This window comes from Drosophila gunungcola, assembly GCF_025200985.1.
Source record: "Drosophila gunungcola strain Sukarami chromosome 2L unlocalized genomic scaffold, Dgunungcola_SK_2 000007F, whole genome shotgun sequence".
Classification (NCBI taxonomy): domain Eukaryota; kingdom Metazoa; phylum Arthropoda; class Insecta; order Diptera; family Drosophilidae; genus Drosophila; species Drosophila gunungcola.
This window is the reverse complement of record NW_026453162.1, coordinates 2,474,013-2,496,057: the sequence shown is the minus strand read 5'-3', so window position 1 is coordinate 2,496,057 and position 22,045 is coordinate 2,474,013. Positions and strand designations below refer to the sequence as shown.

Here is a 22,045-nt window from a genome sequence, read left to right as displayed (position 1 = left end):
TGTTCCCTTTTTGTTTGTGGTCTTTAAAAGACTCTCTACACGGAAGCGATCATTATCCTTTAAAGACACATATTCAGTTTCAAACTAATCTCAAAAACCACCATCTGCAAAATATAAAATAGATAAAGCCAATTGGGATCTGTATCGCAGCAAATGCAAAGTTCACTTTAATTTCCCTGCTACAAACGACTTAAACCTGTTTGCCGCCAAAATAATAAAAGGAATCAAAGCCTCAGCTAACGTAGCAATACCACAAACCAAACCCTCTCCACATCCGCGAAATGTTTCTTGGTGGAGCAAAACTCTGCAAGATCTAAGGCAACACAAGCAATCCCTCTGGCATGCCTACAAACAAACTCAGAGCCCCGCTGCCCTGATTTCCTACAGAAAATCTAATGCTCTATTCAAATACAATTCCAAAAGAGCAAAACGGGAATCAATTGAAAGATTTACAGCTAATATAAGTCCTCAATCATCTACCAAGAAAACTTGGTCTGACCTAAATCGGTTATGAGGAATTTCCCAAATAACCCCAGAACAATTAAATATAACAACGTGGTTCTCCAGCACTCTGCAGATATTAGCGATGCCTTTGCGAACTTTTGGTCGGACTACTCCAAGGACGACAACTTCTCACACCAATACAAGACTCGTAAAGAAGAAATTCTTTCTCAGGAATACACACCCACCAAACTGTCCACCGCCTACACAGACCTTGACTCCAATTTCACTCCTAGTAAGCTCGAATATGCCCTTAAGTATGCGAAAGGAAAAACACCCGGCATAGACCGAATTTCATATATCCAATGCTTAAAAAGTTACCCTCCGAAGCTAAATACCGAGTATTAGAAATGTTTAACGCAATGCTAGCTAGAGGTACCTACCCTCATGTGAGGAAATCTGCCATCATTATCCCTATCTTAAAACCTTACAAACCAACCCACGAATTAACATCCTTTAGACCCATTTCTTTACTCCCTTGCTTAAGCAAAACGATAGAAAAAATGTTAGCCAAAAGGCTAATGTGGTTCATTACGAAACAGCAACTTATCAGCCCCCACCACAACAGCATAGCACTCTTGATTCTCCTCTGCATCTCCACCATTACGCATCGGACGCCCTTTCTACCAAAAATCATGTTACCATTTTGGCAACTGATTTTGAAAGGGCCTTCGATCGCGTAAAGGTGCATACAGTATTGGATCAACTTTCCCGGTGGGGGGTAGGTCAAAAGACCTTCAACTTAGCGAAGGCTTTCATGATCAATTCTACTATCCGAGTAAGAGTTAACAACACTCTATCCAAATTCTATACTCTCCACCAAGGCATCCCACAAGGATCGCCACTCTCTTTGGTATTGTTCATGATCGCCTTCCAATCCATGAATAATATAATATTATTGTAAGACATAAGCAAATTAAACTGTCAATTTATGCAGACGATGCCATAATTTTTAGCATATGTAAGAATACCACTACACTAAATAATAAGTTTAAAGAAATCCTTGTAGAAATCCAAATCTGGGGAAACACCTCCGGTGCGACCCTTGCTGTAAATAAATGTAAGCTTTTTGATATTTGTAGAAAAAAAACGCTGTACATACCCACCATTATCGTACAATAACATAGATATAGAACGAGTTCCTTTTCTTAAAATTCTTGGCCTGACAATTGTTAAACGAATCTCATTTAAACAACACTGTAACGAACTTAGGATCAATCGTATCAATAGACTAAACATTATTAAATTCCTAACATCTAAGCGGGTTTTCATCCATCGGACAACACTTATACAAGCGACTAGAGCTTTGTTTCTGTCCAAAATTGATTATGGCCTCGCCATTTATAGGTGGTGCGCGTCATCGAACTTAAAAATGCTGCCGTCAGACGTAGCATTGGCGCATTTCGAACAACCCCAACCAAATGCATCCTAGCCGAAGCAGGATTACAGGACAAACTACCTTCAAACTACCTTTAAATTAATACCAAAACTCATGTGCTCTATTCTGCTGAAGGACTTTGAAGTTGCTTCGAAGCATCGAAGGATATTTAAAGTCCAATCCACGATACGAAGATGTATAACCTTTACCAAGAGGCACAACATAGAAACGCCTTATGGCTGGAATAAACTCATTCCGTCCCCTCTGTGGAAATTACGCGCAACCGCCACAGACACTACACTTCACGATTTCCAAAAATCAAGGACACCAATCACAACTTTTAAGCAGCTATATAAAGAAGTTACCCACAAATACTCCGTTAGGAAATGGCTTTACACCGATGGTTCAAAGTCCGACGCCACAACCACCTTTACAGTGGTAGACCAACACGGATTAATTGTTTCATGGGGTCAGCTACCTCACCACTTCTCCGTTTTTACTGCGGAAGCAGTAGCTTTTATTCAGGCAACTAAACTGGCTCTCGAATTTAAGGGAAGATATATCATCTGTAGTTATAGTCTGTCCACCCTGCAAGGAGTCCAAAACTTTTGCAATAACAACACCCTGTTATCAGAAATTCGTCACCTCTGCATCAAAAACAACAGCCAAATTAAGCTATTATGGGTCCCGTCTCATATAGGAATAGATGGGAACGAATTAGCTGACAAAGCTGCAAAACTAGCTGGACGAGCTCCGTGCCACACTTTCATCCCTGGAGTACAACAGGACATCTGGAAAAACATCAAAAACATAATGCTGAACATCGAACTGGAAGACTGGTCCTCGTTTGACCACTGTTATAAGCAGTTTAATCCTGGCAAAAAGGACATCAAGTTTCCTACTTCGATCAACAGAAGGGAATGCGCCATTCTCACTCGGTTAAAAACTGGACACACAAATCTCACGCATAAACACATCCTCAACGGTGAAAGGCGGCTGAACTGCCTATGAACTATCAGTCAAACATATACTTGACACTTGTGGTCACTACCAAAACATCAGAATAAACCTATTCGGTCTTACCCCGCCCTCAAAACTATTATTTGATCTTACAGCTTCTAACTCCAATCGAATATTATCTTTCCTACGCATATGTAAAATTATACATCAGCTTTAAATGTTAAATCTCAAATACAAATAAAAAGTTTTATCAATTGTCGAGTCGATGGCCACAGTAGCTAGTTACTCCTTTCCCTAAATTAGTTATTTTATTTTAAATGTAATTTTACGTATAATAGCTAATACTGAATAGAAAAAAAAGCCAATCATCTCAAGTTCCATTTAAATGCAGGACTCACATGACCACTTGAGCCCATACCGCAGGTCAACGTAATCACTAATTCTCCCAACAAATCCTGCACATTTTGCATGCATGATTGTATCGCAGAGCCAGCAGAAGATAAATATATCTTTTGAAGTAGGTGGAAGCTGGCAATCTTTCTTGGCACAGGTAACAGACATAATTATTAAATATTTGTTTTGTTTAAAGTAAGTAAATAAGCGATAATGTAATTTATTAGGCAAAGAAATTGTATAATAAATAAATACCTGAGTAACTTAACTCAGTAACGTTCTTGATCAGTATTGGGCTTATGACTCTACATTGTTGACCACATTCATGCTAATTTTTTTTTTTAACAATATGACTTTACGTAAGTGCGAGCAAGACAGACGTATGACGATTCCAATGAGCAATGGGCTCTACATTGTTGGGCTCATTCATTGCTCATTTTTTGTTTTAACTATACGATTTTACCTATGACGATTTTAATGAGCAATGAATGAACAAAATTATCAGAAGATAGTAAAAAATATGCACCGGATTTTGATACAAAAATACCATACCGTAGCCGATACATCAATGAGAAAAATTCTATCTAAAAAGTAGAATTTTGCTCATTGATTGGAGTTGACGACAAAACGGAATGAAAAAGCAAGGCTTAAATGTATACGAAATAATTTTAAAATTTAAAATAAGCGGGATAAACACAGTTTAATAAACAAAACAATAAAGTTTTATAGCCTGATTCCATTGCCGCATTAGTGGACTTTTTAAATGTGCCTGATTCCATTGGCGCGTTAGCATTTAGTTAATGCTACTCCGACATGTGAGTGGCACGAGCAGCTGATCTTGGTTTGTTTACTTTAGCATTTTGGCAAATCCAAAAGAAATTAATCAAAATTAATGAACATGAGTGAGTTTACTAAACTCTGAAATGCTCAGCAGGACATCCATAATGCGACCGAGGCATTTGCCAACTTGAACGACAAGGGAGAGAAGCTGATTGCGTTGTTATGACGGGTTTGCAATGTAGACCACCACAGTTTCTATAAAGGGCAAGGATCCTCGTATATGTGGGACTTATTTCATGCCAGAGATCCAGCAGTAATGCATTGTGGTACTGCGAGCAGAATTTGCGCCAACCTTGCATATAGAAAACAGCTGTTGTAGTGGTGGCACGAACAAAATATCGTTCAACATCGGTATTTTCCGGTATTTTTTCTAAAAATGTTCGGGGCGAATGGTTTTTAATCGCATTTAAAAATCGCATTTATTTTAAATGCGGCATTTAGCCTTATGGGATTCCCTGTGTAAATAAATGCGCATTAGGCTAAATGCGTTTTAATGCGCCAATGGAATCAGGCTATTAATTCTTTATTCTTTCTAGTGTGACCGAAGTTTTAGTCTTGCGATCTTACTGTCAGTCAGCTGGGCTTGCAAATATATATAATACATATAATCATTATTAATACTGTAAAAGTATATGTAATATTTAATAGCCTGATTCCATTGGCGCATTAAAACGCATTTAGCCTAATGCGTATTTATTTATAGCCTGATTCCATTGGCGCATTAAAACGCATTTAGCCTAATGCGCATTTATTTACACAGGGAATCCCATAAGGCTAAATGCCACATTTAAAATAAATGCGATTTTTAAATGCGATTAAAAACCATTCGCCCCGAACATATTTAGAAAAAATACCGGAAAATACCGTATTGAACGATATTTTGTTCGTGGCACCACTACAACAGCTGTTTTCTATATGCAAGGCTGGCGCAATTTTTGATGTCTTTTGAATATAAAATCTATTTTGTATAAAAATGACTGAAAACTAAAGCGCACGCTGCAAATTCTGCTCGCAGTACCACAATGCATTACTGCTGGATCTCTGGCATAAAATAACTCCCACATATACGGGGATCCTAGCCCTTTTAGGAAACTGTGGTGGTCTCCATTGCAAACCCGTCATAACATCGTAATCAGTTTCTCTTCCTTGTCGTCCAAGTTGGCAAATGCCTCGGTCGCATTAAAGATGTCCTGCTGGTCATTACAGAGTTTAGTAAACTCACTCATGTTCATTAATTTTGATTAATTTCTTTTGGATTTCCCAAAATGCAAAAGTAAACAAACCCAGATCAGCTGCTCGTGCCACTCACATGTCGGAGTAGCATTAGCTAAATGCTAATGCGCCAATGGAATCAGGCACATTTAAAAAGTCCACTAATGCGGCAATGGAATCAGGCTATTACACAGGGAATCCCATAAGGCTAAATGCCGCATTTAAAATAAATGCGATTTTTAAATGCGATTAAAAACCATTCGCCCCGAACATTTTTAGAAAAAATACCGGAAAATACCGATGTTGAACGATATTTTGTTCGTGCCACCACTACAACAGCTGTTTTCTATATGCAAGGCTGGCGCAATTTTTGATGTCTTTTGAATATAAAATCTATTTTGTATAAAAATGACTGAAAACTAAAGCGCACGCTGCAAATTCTGCTCGCAGTACCACAATGCATTACTGCTGGATCTCTGGCATAAAATAACTCCCACATATACGGGGATCCTAGCCCTTTTAGGAAACTGTGGTGGTCTCCATTGCAAACCCGTCATAACATCGTAATCAGTTTCTCTTCCTTGTCGTCCAAGTTGGCAAATGCCTCGGTCGCATTAAAGATGTCCTGCTGGTCATTACAGAGTTTAGTAAACTCACTCATGTTCATTAATTTTGATTAATTTCTTTTGGATTTCCCAAAATGCAAAAGTAAACAAACCCAGATCAGCTGCTCGTGCCACTCACATGTCGGAGTAGCATTAGCTAAATGCTAATGCGCCAATGGAATCAGGCACATTTAAAAAGTCCACTAATGCGGCAATGGAATCAGGCTATTACACAGGGAATCCCATAAGGCTAAATGCCGCATTTAAAATAAATGCGATTTTTAAATGCGATTAAAAACCATTCGCCCCGAACATTTTTAGAAAAAATACCGGAAAATACCGATGTTGAACGATATTTTGTTCGTGCCACCACTACAACAGCTGTTTTCTATATGCAAGGCTGGCGCAATTTTTGATGTCTTTTGAATATAAAATCTATTTTGTATAAAAATGACTGAAAACTAAAGCGCACGCTGCAAATTCTGGTCGCAGTATCAATGCATTTTTGGAAACTGTGGGGGTTTTCATTGCAAACCCGTTGTATATTTGGTAATTACAATCTTTATAAATGGTTTCAGCTATATTTTGGACCGCGTTCAACAGAAGGGATATATAAACGGATGGGGAATATTTTGTACTATTATAGTGCGTTTTGCTGAGTTTTTCGTGTTTTGCCGTATATTTTTTGATCCGATCCTGGCGTACGTTCACCCAGAGAAATCTAAAAGCGCTTTAAAATTTTCTGGTATTTTTTCGTCGATCTGTGTACCGGTTACTTGCCACTCGCTCTCGCTCATAGCTGACGAACGGATTTCGTTGATCTAAGTACTAGGCTATAAAAGATACCTGTGCTTGAAAGAGACGGGGATAAAGGCGGTACAACTGCGAGTAGTATTCGGTAATTCTGTTGTGATCCAGGATTTTTAGAGTATTAAGATGATTTTTGCGATTTTTTGGAGATGGAGATGCATTTTGCCAAGTCGGCGGTTTTAAGGTTTGAGGTCAACGTCTTGAATGTAATTAATATGAAAGAGTAGGGCGGTATTGATTTCCATTTGACCTGCGGGGCAAAAAAGGTGGACGACCTACAATTATCGCGCAAAAAATTAAGCAGAAATTAATGGATCGGGTGGCCACCATAACATCCATCACAGGCCAACATCAGTGGAAAAATCATTAGCAGAGGAAAAATTTTCCACCGAATGTCCAAATTGTATTTAGTTTTGTGTTAATATCCATTTTGTTGCAGGATAATTGAATTTTGTGTTCTCTTCTTCTTTTTAGGTTTGTTTATTTCTAGTAGGCTGTTCAGCTGTTTTTGCGTCAGCGGATGCCTGTGTGAATGGGTCGCTTCAACTTTTTAGCTACATCTCCTTTAAGCGGTCGTGTGCAGACTCTGTTAAGCATGAACTAGCGAACTAACATGAACGAGTACTTTCTGATATGTTTTCGTACTTCAGCCAGAAGGACTTCTCTTAACACCTTGGTTGCGTCACACTGAAAAGATATTGTTATTTTCACTTTGCTTCATGATGAGCTCGTTGCGGACGCCAATTTGGAGGTAAGGGTTTCTGATTAAGTTCTATAACATTTATAGTTTTGAAGATACAGCTTTGTTTTCCTATTTTTTGCAACTTTAGTTATTACTATTTAAAAGAATTTCGAATTTTTTTGTAAACATGTCTGTCAAAAATAAAATTTTCATTTAGTACTTTTTACTTCGTTTAATACCTAGTTTAGGGTCTAAAACATGTATATAATTTTTTCTTCAGAAAAGACCTATTTTCAAGGGACTCTTGGAAGTGGCGTCGTAATGGCCAAATATCGAATCTTTATTAAACATGTATGTATATTTTGAACAAAACCAAGTTTAAATAAAATATTATATATATTATACTAAAAAAATCATTGGAAATAGTACAGTGGTGCTCATATACTTAAGCCACAAGACTTCAACCAAGAATTTAAGCGAAAATGAAGAAAAGTTTTTATTTCACAGCTCCAATTTTTTGTGTCACATTAGTTCTATATAGCTTTTTTCTAATAGAAGAATAAATTATAAAAATATATATTCAACAAAAATATTAAAAAATCAGAGACCATCTCCTAAATGCCCTGCTCACATACTTAAGCCACAAGGGAAAAAATGTTTGAAAGAGTTAAAATTTGCTCAATATTCCTAATACTTTTAATAAATTTACTTAAATATTGAGTGGGGTGACCTTTCTGCTTAAAAACAGCGAAGCAACGCTTAGGCATTGAATCCACAACATGTGCGCACTGTTGAGGGGTGATTTTCTTCCACTCTTCTTGCAAAATTCGTCACAAATCGCTTTTTTGTTTTTTTTTGGCCAACGACTTGTTTAAGAATTCCCCACAAGTTCTCTATAGGACTCAAGTCGGGGCTCTGCGGTGGCCATTGCAAAACATTGATTACCTCTTAATTAAGCCACGACTTGACTATCTTGCTGGAGTGTTTCGTGTCGTTGTCCTGTTGAAAAAACCAGACAAGTGGCAAATTATCCAGTTAAATTGTTAATAAGAATATATATACTAGCGGTGAGCGCCATAATCTGCCACCATTTGACCTCTGATTTGCGTCGAAGTCAAAAACGTCGTCAAAGCGTAAACAAAGTCAATAGGTCAACCATCTTTGTTTATGTTTTGATGAGCTACGGCTGTTCAGATCAGCAGAAATCGGAAGGTTGAAGGGGGATTTGCTCTGTAGAAACCGGAGTTTCACTTTTTTCAAAAATCCCAACGGTTTTTCAGGGATGGACTGCGTGGAAAGAAAGTTTCAACGCAGAAACATCGGCTAACTATCGCATAAATTGTCCGTCAAAGTCCGTCATATTTTAACGGCGGACTTACTGGGAAGTTTTTAAAACGGCAAAACCTTATGGACCATCCCTTCAACGGATGGATGGATCTCTGTGGAAATACGCTATTACAAATTAGTAGAATACTTGGGTTTTTTTTTTTTGGAATATTCTAGCACAACTTTACCGGAAAAAAACACAAGTTTGACGATTTTAGCTCAAGGTGGCTTAAGTATATGAGCAGAGCGCAATACTCCTGTTTGACATTTAGTCAATTTTTGATACCCACGAATTCCCACTTGTCATTTTTTTCTTGTGGTCAGCTGCTTAAACAACAGTGTTTCAAAATGTTAAATTTCCAGGCCGAAATAAATATGTTCAAAAAGTTATTACGATATATGGGCACCACTGTATGTTATTTAACCAAGGAACAAAAGAACCCGTTTAACAGAAATGTTATCTAAATTTTTTTAACAGTAATATTAGGAAATTTATTTCTTGATGATTTTTAACAGAAATGTAAAAATTATGCTTTGGAGATGGATTAACATCGATGACTTCTGCCAAACATCGATAAGACTGATGTTTTGAAAACATCGATGTTTCCCCACCTCTAATTTATCACAAAAAGACGCGTCGGACTTTTAGTTTTCAGCGACTTTATTTTTTTAAATTAGACAAGCGTCCTCAAATCAAAATAGCAATACTTCAAATGCAATTACAAAAAAGAGCACTCAGCCGCAGAGCTGAAAGCGGAAAATAACGGAAAAGTGGCCGAGCACAATCGAATTTTCCTCGTCAAAATGTGCGTGTGAGTAAAAAAATTCCAACAATGCGCAGCCCAATACTAATACATACACGCTGCCCGAAAATCTGTATGCAAAAGAGAGCGCAAAAAAGCAGCGGGGAAACTACTTGCCTACGTTGCGCCAGCTTTTAAAAGTGCGTATAATTAGCAATTGCACCCACATAAGCAGTGCCCAGAGGCTTAAAGGCCCTCAAAACCATTCAACTGTACAAACACGCCCATATTTGATGTCTGTGTGTGATGCTATTGTCCATGTGCCTATGTGGACGCTTCCAAGTGCAAGTGTGTATTATTTACTTTAATTTTGCAACGATCTTTTTATTGTAAATCGCTTATCCAGCGAACGGAAGTCGTCGCCTACAATTTTCAATTCATTTTATTATTATTTTTGTGTTGCTTGCCTTACAAACACACACCAGCAAATGCTCACGCTCACGTGCAGTGTTGACAATTTAGCTATTTTGAAGCGAATTTTAGCTATCATTAGAAAGCTACCAATCGGCCGAAATTTTGTAAAAAAATGCATGTGCCTCCAATATTTTGCGAACTTTGACATTACTCTATATATAATCTAAAGCTTAGGATGTTTGAATATGAATTTAATTTAATGAATTTCATAAAAAATATTAAGAGGACTTACAATAGGTTTTCACATACCTTAGATTTTTAATGTTTTCTTATGGGCCTAATTACGAACGAATGTCTTAAATGTTAAATTATAGTTGTTGCTTCTCCTTTTTATCTACATTTTACAAAATTAAGCGATTATAAGCTAAAGCTAGAGCTTGCAACACTGCTCACGAAGAGTAGCAGCTTTGCCTCCCACGCACTGTTGCCGCTACCTCAGCGCAGTCTCAAATGCATGGGAATGTTTCTTCAGCTTGTTTTTCTTTGACTTAATCTATTGCAGTGGTGTCCACATGCACGAGTCGCTAGTCTGCGATTTATTCTGCCGGCCCGCTGCCGACACCGACAGTGTAAACGGTCGTGTGGCTTTGGCAAGCGTCTTCGGTTTAACGCACACAATTGCAAGTTTACATGTCATTGTAATTGTGTGGACATCTCTCATCTATTGGCAGCATTGTGTTTGTGTTGCAGATAATGAAAGTGTGTTAGTAAGGGCCACAAAAGAAACCTGCAGACCAAAATATAAAATAATAGGCAAAAAAAACTGACAATAGTTTTGATTTGTTTTGGCGAAAGAATTCAAATCTTTAAGAGCTTTGTGCGTCAAATTTAAAAATTGTTTTCATATCCTAAAACTTCTATTTTTGTAGAAATATAATACAAACATAAAATCGTCTAAGTTGAATTTGTTAAGAGTTCCGAATAAAAAGATATCGCTCAAAAAGAGGTACCTGCAATATCTCAAAGTATTTATTTGATGGTACAAAGTTAGGCATAACTAGAATTTTTAGCTTTTATACACGAAATCGATTATGAATGAATTATTTTACCTTCACTAATAAGGAGAGAATAGATTACCACCTGGACTACATTGCCATTCAACCATACAATCTGCTTTACTAGTAATAGGGAAAGCAGGAGGGAGCCGAATCGCTTTCGGGTCCGAATACAATTCAATATACAAATAAAAAAAACGTAAAAATATTGTTTCCCCAATTAAGAATCGAACGTGGATCTAATTTTTACTGTGGACTTTCTAGCCACTGGGCCACAACTCCTTTAACCTGACCTAAAGCAATTTACTTATTTTTGGAGTTCCGCAGCGACGGAAGAAAAAACATAATAAAGAAGTCGTGTGAGCATCGATTACAACTTTGCTGACTTAAAACAGCAAATGTAATCCATTACTTTTGGGCTTACAGCAATGCATTTCGCCGCTGGGTAGCAGGGCTCAGTCGAATAAAAAAAATCTGTTTCAGCGTTAGAAACCAAGGAAAAACATATAAAGATATTGAAAAAACTGTTGGATGTAGTACTACTATGGTATTCAATGCTATACACTATGAGAAAAAGAAGAAAATCTAGGTCGTGAGCGTAAAACAATTATTTTGGAGGATACACTGATTGTCCGGTACAGCAAGCGCAAGTCCTTTGCATCGTCTAAAATGATAAAAAAGGATTTAAGATTAAGATTTAAGTAACTTAACAGTGCGACGTCGACTCATTAGTCACAACCGAAATGCGAGACCAAGAAGGTAATCTTGGTCGCAAGACTAAAGTTTGCAGACTAAAGTTCGCTTACGTTATTTATCGGTTATTACAGTTTTATCCTGGAAAACGTTTTGTTTGTCAGCACAAGTGTATAGTTCTACGATTTGATAACACTCAAGGGATGGTCACGAAAAATTATTAATATCACATATTACAAAAAAAATAGTGATTTACGTAAGTTTTAAGAGTCTATCTTTAAATCTAAGCTCGAAACCGAAACATAAACAAACGGACAAATGGACATGGCTATATCAACACTGGTCTAGTCTAGTAATGTTGTTTAGAAATGTATATACTTAATAGAAACAACTTGACTTCTGTCCAATATTATAATGTATTCTTTTGTTTCATCTTAGCTCTCCAATTAAATCTTCAGATAAACTACTCACTTCTGATGTGGACTTATGTCTTTTCTTGACTCTTTCAGTTAAAAGTACATAACATAAATCTGACGGGGTGAGGCTGGCAGTAGTAGGCAAAATTCACAGCAAAAGCTTCGCCTCATGGATCCGTATCACCATATCAAACATCATGTGAGTGCGCTCAGACTTTTTTTTATTGGTCTTTAATACAATTTATCTTTCTACAGTATCCACCCACAAGCATAGCCAGCACAGGAGCGGCGGTGGGCAGCTTTCCGGCAATCAACCGACCAGAATTGCACCAAAAATGCAACCGGGGATCGCACTCCAGTGACACCAGTTCGGCATACAGCGGTAGCGATACAATGGCCTCAAACTATGCCTCTTCAATGGAGGCCGAGGAGATTGACCTATCAGGCTTGGTGGAGTCCGTCGTAGACTCTGACGAGGAGGATCTGGCAGAGAGCATGGATGTAAGTATTGATGGTTAGACATCTATAATTTTCGGGAATAATGCGCATTTTACATATATGTGTTACATATTTTTGTTATTACTTAAGAAAGTTTTTTTGTGTTTCTATTTTGTTAAATTCAGAGTACAAATTCATTTATTGGCGATCCATATCTTGACCATTGCTCCAAAATTAACGTGTTTTTTAGAAGAATAGTTAATATGTATGTAAAAAGTCCATTTAGGCGTTAAACTTGCTTTGGTTTGAAATTCAGTATAGATGACCCATTGCGCAAAAAAAATATATACATTTTATTTTATTTGAACACCTCTTGTATTTCTTTGCACTGATTTAGAGTCTAACTGTTCGAGATGCAGTGCGGGACTGCCTGGAGAAGGATCCGGCGGAGCGTAGCGAAGAGGACGTGGAAGTGCTGCTTGAGTTCACGCAGGGCTTAAAAGCTTTCACTAACATCACACTGGCAGTACGACGAGCACTCTGTTCAGTGATGGTGTTCGCCGTGGTGGACAAGGCCGGAACCGTAGTTATGTCAGATGGTGAAGAACTGGACTCATGGTCGGTGCTCATAAACGGGGCCGTGGAGATCGAACATGCGAACGGCAGCCGGGAAGAGCTGCAGATGGGAGACTGTTTCGGTATCCTTCCAACTATGGACAAGCTTTACCACCGAGGTGTGATGCGGACCAAGTGCGATGACTGCCAATTTGTGTGTATCACGCAAACGGACTACTACCGTATTCAGCATCAAGGCGAGGAAAATACACGGCGGCATGAGGACGAGAATGGGGCCGTGGTCATGGTCACGGAGCTAAGATCCATTGGAGGCGGTAGCACCGATTGTCCTGGCGGTGGCGGATCGTCAACGAATGCTTTGGCTTCGTTAAACATGAAACGCGGCCACGTCGTTATCCGCGGCACTCCGGAGCGGCTGCTTCAACAGCTGGTCGAAGAAAACTCAATGACAGACCCAACCTATGTGGAGGACTTTTTGCTTACACATCGCATCTTTATTCATAACCCGAAAGAGGTGACCAGCAAGTTGCTGCATTGGTTCGATCTAGAGCAAATGGACGCCCACAAGACTCAAGAACTGCGAGATCGCGTTACGCGCGTGGTGCTCCTCTGGGTTAACAATCACTTCACGGATTTTGAAGCAGACCATGAGATGATGGAGTTCCTAGAAGTCTTTGAGGCACTGCTTGAGAAAAAAAAATTGTTAAGCCAACTGCGTCTTTTGCACATTGCGTGTGCCGCCAAAGCCCGAATGCGCAGCTCCACCCTCACTCGATCTTCGCGTGACGAGCCGCTTAAATTCAGCATCGTAGGTGGCTATGAGCTTAGAGGAGTAGCCGTAGCCACCGGAAACGCAGCCGTGGGCATTTATATTTCGCACGTTGAACCGGATTCAAAGGCACAGGAGGTGGGACTCAAGCGAGGTGACCAGATTCACGAAGTAAATGGACAGTCACTAGACCATGTGACTAGCAAGCGAGCCATCGAGATCCTTACGGGCACCACCCATTTGAGCATCAGCGTAAAAAGCAACCTCCTTGGTTTCAAGGAGATTTTGCAGGCCCTTGAGCATGGCGGTGGATCCGCTGGATCCGGAAGTATCTCTGCAGGCAACGTCACTTTTAAATGCCTAAGAAGTCCACGCCGCATTTGCGCTAATGACATTGCTAAGTTGCACGGTCGCTCTGATAGCACTACCGATGAATTGTCCACCGTCAACGCCTCGAATCGGGCGCATATGGTGCGCCTAAGTTCTGTAGATATGCTACTCGACCAGCCGGATTGCGCGCCCCCGCAAACACCGCCAGTGAGTGGAAGCGGTAACATGGCCTCCAACTTTATGCAGCAGCTCCTACAAAGCGTTAACAACAGCTCCGCTAAAAAGAGCTCATGGTCCAACTCTAATTCGGATCAGCAAGACACAAAAGGAGGTTTTATGACTTTGGCGCCCAAGCGGCGATTGCAAAAGGCGCTGGCAAAGATGAATTTGCTCAATAAACACCATCACGGAAGCAGCCTTAACGATTCATCGGACACGCTGCTCAATGAGCCCAAGTCAAAGCTCTCTACGGTCACCTCGTGTAGCAGCTCTACTCAGTCTTCAATTAATGGCTGTACAGTCAGTGGCAGTGGCCGTCTTTACCAGTCGCAATCAAATCCTGATTTAACCAGTCTCAACTATGAAGGAGGCAGTGAAGCGGGAGGAAGTGGTGACGGAAGGCTGCAGGCAAACTTTCTGGGCGCACACGTTCACCGGCCATCAGCAGCCAGTACCCTAACGACAAACTCGATGCAGTCACACCTGCCTGACTACCCGGACCACGTGTTAAAAGTGTATAAGGCAGACCAAACGTACAAATATGTGCTTATCTACAAGGAGACGACGGCTCACGAGGTGGTAATGCTGACACTGCAGGAGTTTGGAATCCACGATCCTAGCTCAAATTTCTCTCTTTGTGAAGTGAGTGTAGGCGATGGAGGGATGGTAAAGCAGCGTCGGCTTCCCGATCAGCTGCAGAATCTGGCAGAGCGAATAAGCTTTGCGGCGCGCTACTACCTTAAGCTGAATGATAGTACCGAACCACTAGTTCCAGACGAACTAGCCTTGGAGTTAGTACGCGAGTCAAGTGTGCACTTCCTGCAGCTGAATGCATACGAGCTGGCCATTCAACTCACCCTTCAGGACTTTGCCAACTTTCGCCAGATTGAGTCTACCGAATATGTGGACGAATTGTTTGAAATACGCTCTCGCTACGGGGTGCCCATGCTCAGCAAATTTGCTGAGCTCGTCAATCGCGAAATGTTTTGGGTGGTGGGTGAAATTTGCGCCGAGCACAACATCGTCCGTCGCATGAAAATAGTAAAACAGTTCATAAAAATTGCGCGCCACTGCAAAGAGTGTCGTAACTTCAATTCCATGTTTGCTATCGTCTCCGGCCTGGGGCACGGAGCTGTGTCGCGACTGCGTTTAACGTGGGAAAAGCTGCCTTCCAAGTACCAGAGGTTATTCAACGACCTTCAAGATTTAATGGACCCTTCGCGCAACATGAGCAAGTATCGGCAATTAGTGTCCGCCGAACTGCTGGCTCAGCATCCCATCATTCCGTTTTATCCAATTGTAAAAAAGGATCTTACTTTTATCCACTTGGGCAATGATACGAGAGTGGACGGCCTAATCAACTTTGAGAAGCTTCGTATGCTTGCCAAGGAGGTACGCCTACTGACTCATATGTGTAGTTCACCCTACGATCTGCTGTCTATCCTTGAACTCAAGGGACAGTCTCCCTCAAACGCCCTTTTCTCGCTTAATCAAATGTCTGCGTCACAGAGCAACGCAGCCGCCGGCACAGTAATCGCGGCCAACGCTGGCCAGGCAACTATTAAGCGGCGCAAGAAGTCAGCGGCGGCGCCCAACCCCAAAAAAATGTTTGAGGAAGCGCAGATGGTGCGTCGAGTAAAGGCGTACCTTAATAGCCTTAAAATACTCAGCGACGAGGATCTTTTGCACAAATTTTCGTTGGAGTGCGAACCGGCACAGGGATCAACCTACTCGGGCAGTATATCGCACGGCAACACATCGCACCGTAGCGGAGGTGGGGGCAGCATCAGTGGCGGTGGCGGTGGAAGCTCTAGTGGAGGGGGTGCTGGCAGTTCCAGCCTCAATGCCGGCGACCAACTGAGCATCTACTCGCATACCAGCTCTAGCTCGGCACCGAATTCCTCTCTTTCGTGTCGCAAAAGGCACCCAAGTTCGCCCACCCTTTCGACTACCAGTTCAACTAGTTCCACCAGCGATTATCAGCGGCGACATGTTCACAACAACGGGCCCAAGTTTGGCACAGCTTCGCCTCAGGCAGTCAAGAAGATGCTATCGCTGTCAGAGTCTTCCAAGATCCGGCCACACCAGCCGTTCGTAACACGCCACGGATCCGCTGTGCCTGGTGTAATTCCGCCGTTACATCACATGCATGCCGCACATGGTTTCAGCACACCATCGGCTGGTGGAGTAGCTACTTCGCCGGCGGCAGGTGTAGTACCCAATGTTCAGTGCACGCCGAGTCCTAGTCCCTGCTCCCATCGACGTCTGGCATCGGGAGGTAGGAGGATAAAACAATTTTATTTTGAAAAAACTTGTATTGTATGGACATGTTGTAGCCTGTTTGTCTAATCGATTTTCGGTTTTTGTTTTAATCTCGATTGCAGGCAACATAATGCCCACACGTGCCATCCACGAACGATCGCACTCGGATACTCCAGCTCCGCCCCCGCCTTTACCATCGGTTGATCTCTCTCTTGAGAGCAGTAGTGTAACTACTTTTCGCGATTTACCACTGCGCAAATCCGTAACTTCCGGTGAGTGCCCTTTTATCATGACCGTAGTTATAAACTAAAAAAAATGTTTTAAGGGCTTTTAAAACCGGATGCTAAGTATGCTTGTACTTTAAATTTGAAAAATAATTCTAGGATACGGATAAAGTGTTTTGTTGAATCTTAAATTTTTTTTTTGTTTAGTATAATTTTTGTATACCTCCTCAAGGGTATTATAATTTTGATAAAAAGTATAAAGTGAAAGGTGTTTAGCTCTCCTTTTTTTTCTTAATAAAAAACTTTGGTTCTGTTTTTTGATTATGTTTTTTTAAAAATACCACAAAAAGAAATCTGGAACGGAACCACATTTCATCCAGTCCTAATTCGCCCAATTGCGCCAGAAAAAACTCTGTTAAAATGGTCCTATAACGCGCACGGTGTACTAAAAAAAAGACGATTATGAAGGTTGTTCACGTAGCCTCTGAGGTGGTAATAAGCCTCATCGCTCGTTATGATTTTGTACAAAAATTCGTCTACCTCGTCAATCAATTATGACAGACCCATTTGGCTAATATCATCTCTCTATTTAGAAAAAATGCATTCGGCTGACTTCTTTTGGCCCACCTTGTATATATGTTCCTTAGTAGCATGATTTCTTTCTATACCGTTGGAAGGCTCAGCTTAAAAGCTAGAAAAACTTTTGCAATATCTGTCAGGGGAACGGTAGGCCTAAATTAGTTACATTTTGTTGCCTTTGAAGAGACCCTTATAACTGGCCTTATCAGTTAACCAATTTGTTATTTTTGTACAATTTCGGAACCGGATGATCCTGATCATTACATTGTTTTATTTTTTTTTTTTTTGATTTTTTAGCATTTATACATAATGGCGGTGCGAGTAAAAATAACTATAAAAAAACGGGTTGACATTTTTTAAATATTTTTTTTTATTGAATAGCCCTACATTTTTGATTATTTGTAAAAAAAACACATCATGCGTTTTCGGTTCGAGCAATGGGCCGAAGAGCGCTTGCTTGAAGATCAGCATTTTTATCGAAAAATCATCTTTTCAGATGAAGCTCATTCGTTTCAACCTCCGGTGGTTATGTCAATAGTAGAATTGCCGCACTTAGGCAAACAGGCATGTAGTCTTGGAGAAGCCTATGCATCCGCAACGAGTGGCTGTTTGGTGCGGTAAGGCACCTAGGGCCCGCTTTCCTTTGAATGCCAACGATCCAGAGAGAAATGACGACTTAAAGCCATTGAGTATCATATTATCGAAAATGTGCTTTAAAAATTTTGTCATTTAAATGACATACTGCAAGGCCTTCCAGGGCAACCAGTGGTCTTCCACAAATAAACCCCAATTTGTTGGCTATTCAATAAAAAAAAATATTTGAAAAATATTCACTAGTTTTTTTTTTAAAGCATCTAAAAGCGCAAAATTTTTATGATCCCCCTTACTATTACATTTTTAAATTAAACAAATTTATTAAAAATTTATGAAGTTGATTACGAAGCACAGTGCAGTGGCATACTTAGCAATCGAAACCCTATAAATTTATTTTAACCTTTAGTCGCCAATTAGATATTCTTCGCTAGTTGCGCTTTAGACTCTGTTCCCTGCTTGCATTTGACATTATATAGTTTGTTATGGTTGAATTGGGTTTGGTTGGTTGTCGGCTTAATATACGGAAGCATTAACACGCTTACATAACACACATATTCGCACCTCGTGGTGTCATAAAATGAATCCTAAAAAAGGTAACCATTTCGCGGTAGCCACCTGAGACATTTTCTTTAAGCTACTTTCACATCCAATAGGTTCCATATCGTCCTGTGACAGCGGCTACGTGCATCAGCAGCAACACCACCATTTGCACTACCGACAGCAACAGAGCAGCACGCAACACGAACTATCGCCGCCGGTTTATACGGCAGCCGACTGCCGGTTGCTGCAACAAATATCAAACAATGCAGTGACTCGAAATCTAAACAGTTTATGTCAGAACACAAACACATCGTCCAGCACACCAATACCTCCACCAACACAGCCGACAGCAACCATTCAGCTTTCTGCACCACCGACGGCAGCGGCATACATGCAAATACGCAACCAACAAAATCAGCAGCTTCAGCACCAACAGCAATCCTTGGTCATGCCACCCCCGCCTCCACCGCCGTACAATGTGCCACCTCTGGCCAGTCTCTACAGTCACCATCAAGGCAATCCTGGTAGCAGGCCTTTGAACCACATGCATGGTAAGCGGAACTGAGCAGACTTCATGCAACCAGACCCAGATCAGGATCCAGCAACTTACAAATGCAATGCGGGAACCGAGTCAGGTTTTTCTGATATTGGCGCTAACGGGATTTTGGGTATTTTCCCTTATTAATCTATCTTTAAAAGATAGTCGCTTCACCACCTTTTTTAATCTTTTTTTTTTACAGTGGGCCCGCCAAATTTTATGGATAGCACCAAGTGTACCATATGCCCCATGACATCCATAAATCAGTAAAAAAAACCCAATTGTGCTGTTTTTACTGCTGCATGTTTATTTAATTAGTTGTAAGTATTCCTTTATAGTGTTTAACAATCAGGTCCTCAAATTTACACCGAAATAAGTTTTGAAGAGTATTATTTGCCATGGGGCTATTCTATGTGAAGAGTGACAGAAAATATCGAATTATTGACAGAGCCAAATAAAAGTTTAAGGTACCTCGTAATGAAAAAATGGACAACTGTAGAGTCGTTCGCTTAAGGGAGCATTTCAATGTAACAAGTTGGAAAAATATATGAAAATTGTAGAAATATTTAAAAAATGAACTCTTTAAAAAAATGTAATAAAGTGATTTTAACGAGTTTTCCAAAAATGAAAATTGTTGATTAAAGGTCGAAGTTGTTAGGGCTTGCACTTTCGGAACACCAATATATTTTTTTTATTTTCTTTAACGTAAAAATATTTTTTTAAAATGCATATCGACATGTTGGACATTTTACCTTCTAATAAAGAGGGTAAACAAAACGGTAAAACCTATTGTTCTTTTTGGCTCAATCGACATCCTTAATTTTGTTTATTGTTTGTTTTTTTTTTTTTTTTTTTTTTTTTTGTGAATTTGAGACCCTACAATTTATGGCACGTTTCATATGGAATTGCTCAGAGGGTTTTATACCCCTTACTCGTAGATACATACATATATACCCCTATATTGTGTTATTTTTTTCGATCACGATCATTAGCAGTGTCGATTTATCCACGTCAGTATGTCTGTCCGTCAAAAGGTCCACAATTCACGAACCTCGGTAAAAATTGGATAACATAGTAACAGTGTCACTGTTTGTTAAAAACATAATTCGCAAATAATTGTTTTTTTCACTACGCTTTGCTCGCGAGAACAACCGAAAAAATCACCCTCCTTCGCTCGCTCTCTGACCGGTAGACTTCGTTTTTTTTCTTTTTGGTGAGACACTCTCCTACCAAACTTCACACGATGAAAGAAACAAGTGATGCTCGCACAGAGACACTTTCTAAAAGACCGATTGACTGAAAATGTCAACCCAAACGGTCTTTTCATTGTTCTCAAGCCAAATTCACAAAGCCAAGTGACGCGGTAGCTCTTTAAATTTAAGTTTAAAGCAAACGGTCCGGGAATAAGCAAAGCAAAAGAGATCGGGAAAACTGCCCGTCTGTTGACTGCGGATAAAATTTGTATACCAACAATGCAATTGGTTGCTCTCGGACTTTTTGTTCAAAGTCTGAATGGAGAACACTTATTTTGCGACCTTACGAATCGGTCAACAGCTATTTGCGAGCTATGGTTAAAGAACATTTATATTGGATAGAAAAAAAGAGACTCGACTTGGCTAGTGATGGTGTCTATGTGTTCTTTTTGGGTCATATTCCTTTTTCTCGTTGCTAACCAAACTTATAAGCGGCTCTGTTCCAGTTTCATCTTTTGAAAAACCTTTTTTCACGGAATTCTTCCTCCCGGCATTAGGCAGTAAAATTCAGACCCGCCAGCAAAATTTTTGTAAATACTTTTCGATGTTCCTTATATTTTTTATTCTAATCTAAAATCCAAATCTGTTGGTCCTGATCTGAATAATCTTTAGGCCAGAATTCCAGGAAATAGTACGAGAAAAGAATAATATTTTTTTGGGATTATTTTTCAGCAATCTCTATCATGTTAATTTAACTATGAAAATAATTTTTTTATTTCAAGTTCAAGAAAATCTCACAAGGTTCATTAATAAAAAAAAGCGGTATAAAATTGATCAGACCTTTGGGCAGAAAATGTTCTTATTAAACTTATTTGATCATAATCACTTCCGAGTGGAAATTGGAAAAGGCCGTAGTACCATCAAGCTTTTAGGATAAGTTAAAACTAGAAAGTGTTTCAAACCGTATGGTTCAGAAACGAATTAAATAATTCGTGTTTATATATTATAAAATTTATGTATTTTTTTCAGTATATAGAGCTGCCAAAATTTGTTAATGGTTGCGACTTCACGTTTGGCAGCATTTAATCACGACAAACCCAATAACTTTTTCGGAGCAGCCAAAACAACACTGGAATCCATTTGTTTTGAGTATATGATTAGCTTTAGTGTTTTAAAATTTAATTTTAGTTAGTGGTAAACGATTTATATTTTAATTTAGCAAAATTCTTTGTACACATTTTCACCCTCATCTTTCATCGCCAGCGTAGAAGTTGCCTTTTCTCTTTAAAGAAAACGTCTGCAGGCAGACTCTCAAAGCAGACCCTAATTAAAATTTTAAGACTTTTCGTCGGTATTTAAAATTGTAAGAACAGAACAAAAAATTGCATGCCTATCATGACAATCGATAAAGAACCACAAAATGAAATCAACTTAAAGCTCTCGTTAATTCCATAAATGTTGACTTCTTTGAACACTTATGTACAAGTAAATTTTACTTCTGTATACGCTATATATATATAACCTTCGCTCCAATTCCAAATATTTAGTTATTAAGCCCAAAAGAGAGAGACAGACAAAAATTTATTTCGAATATTTTTTCCAAACATTTATATTTATGTACTCAACAAAACAAGAGAAGGAAAATGGCAAAAAATGCAATATTTGTCTAAAGAATTATACAATTCCTTGATCTAGCCCACAAGAATAAAAATAAATGAACAATGTACAATTTTCTCCATTAAAGACAAACCTAAG

The 22,045-nt window shown here is 39.5% G+C and overlaps 1 protein-coding gene across 7 annotated transcripts; it reads left to right on the top strand.

Annotated features, from left to right (window-relative positions):
• The first annotated feature begins 9,302 nt into the window (after positions 1–9,302).
• LOC128253200 (rap guanine nucleotide exchange factor 2) lies at positions 9,303–21,830 on the top strand. 7 transcript variants are annotated; one of them, XM_052981427.1, is made up of 9 exons: positions 9,303–9,519; positions 9,595–9,650; positions 12,122–12,227; positions 12,284–12,529; positions 12,864–16,638; positions 16,745–16,894; positions 18,673–19,110; positions 19,300–19,417; positions 21,320–21,830. In XM_052981427.1, the coding sequence occupies exons 3-8, from the start codon at positions 12,198–12,200 to the stop codon at positions 19,365–19,367; spliced, it is 4,707 nt and encodes a 1,568-aa protein (XP_052837387.1). In that variant the 5' UTR covers positions 9,303–9,519; positions 9,595–9,650; positions 12,122–12,197; the 3' UTR covers positions 19,368–19,417; positions 21,320–21,830. The 7 variants fall into 7 exon arrangements, with proteins under 7 accessions (XP_052837387.1, XP_052837386.1, XP_052837385.1 ...); XM_052981426.1 differs by lacking the exon at positions 9,595–9,650 and having other exon boundaries at positions 9,303–9,513; XM_052981425.1 differs by lacking the exon at positions 9,595–9,650.
• The last annotated feature ends 215 nt before the right edge of the window (positions 21,831–22,045 follow it).

Excerpts from the sequence above, each read along its gene's own strand:
- LOC128253200 (XM_052981426.1), top strand. The coding sequence starts at position 12,198 with ATGGATCCGTATCACCATATCAAACATCAT. Across the intron at positions 16,895-18,672 it reads GCGCAAATCCGTAACTTCCG|GTTCCATATCGTCCTGTGAC; the intron begins GTGAGTGCCCTT and ends CACATCCAATAG. Across the intron at positions 19,111-19,299 it reads GCCTTTGAACCACATGCATG|TGGGCCCGCCAAATTTTATG; the intron begins GTAAGCGGAACT and ends TTTTTTTTACAG.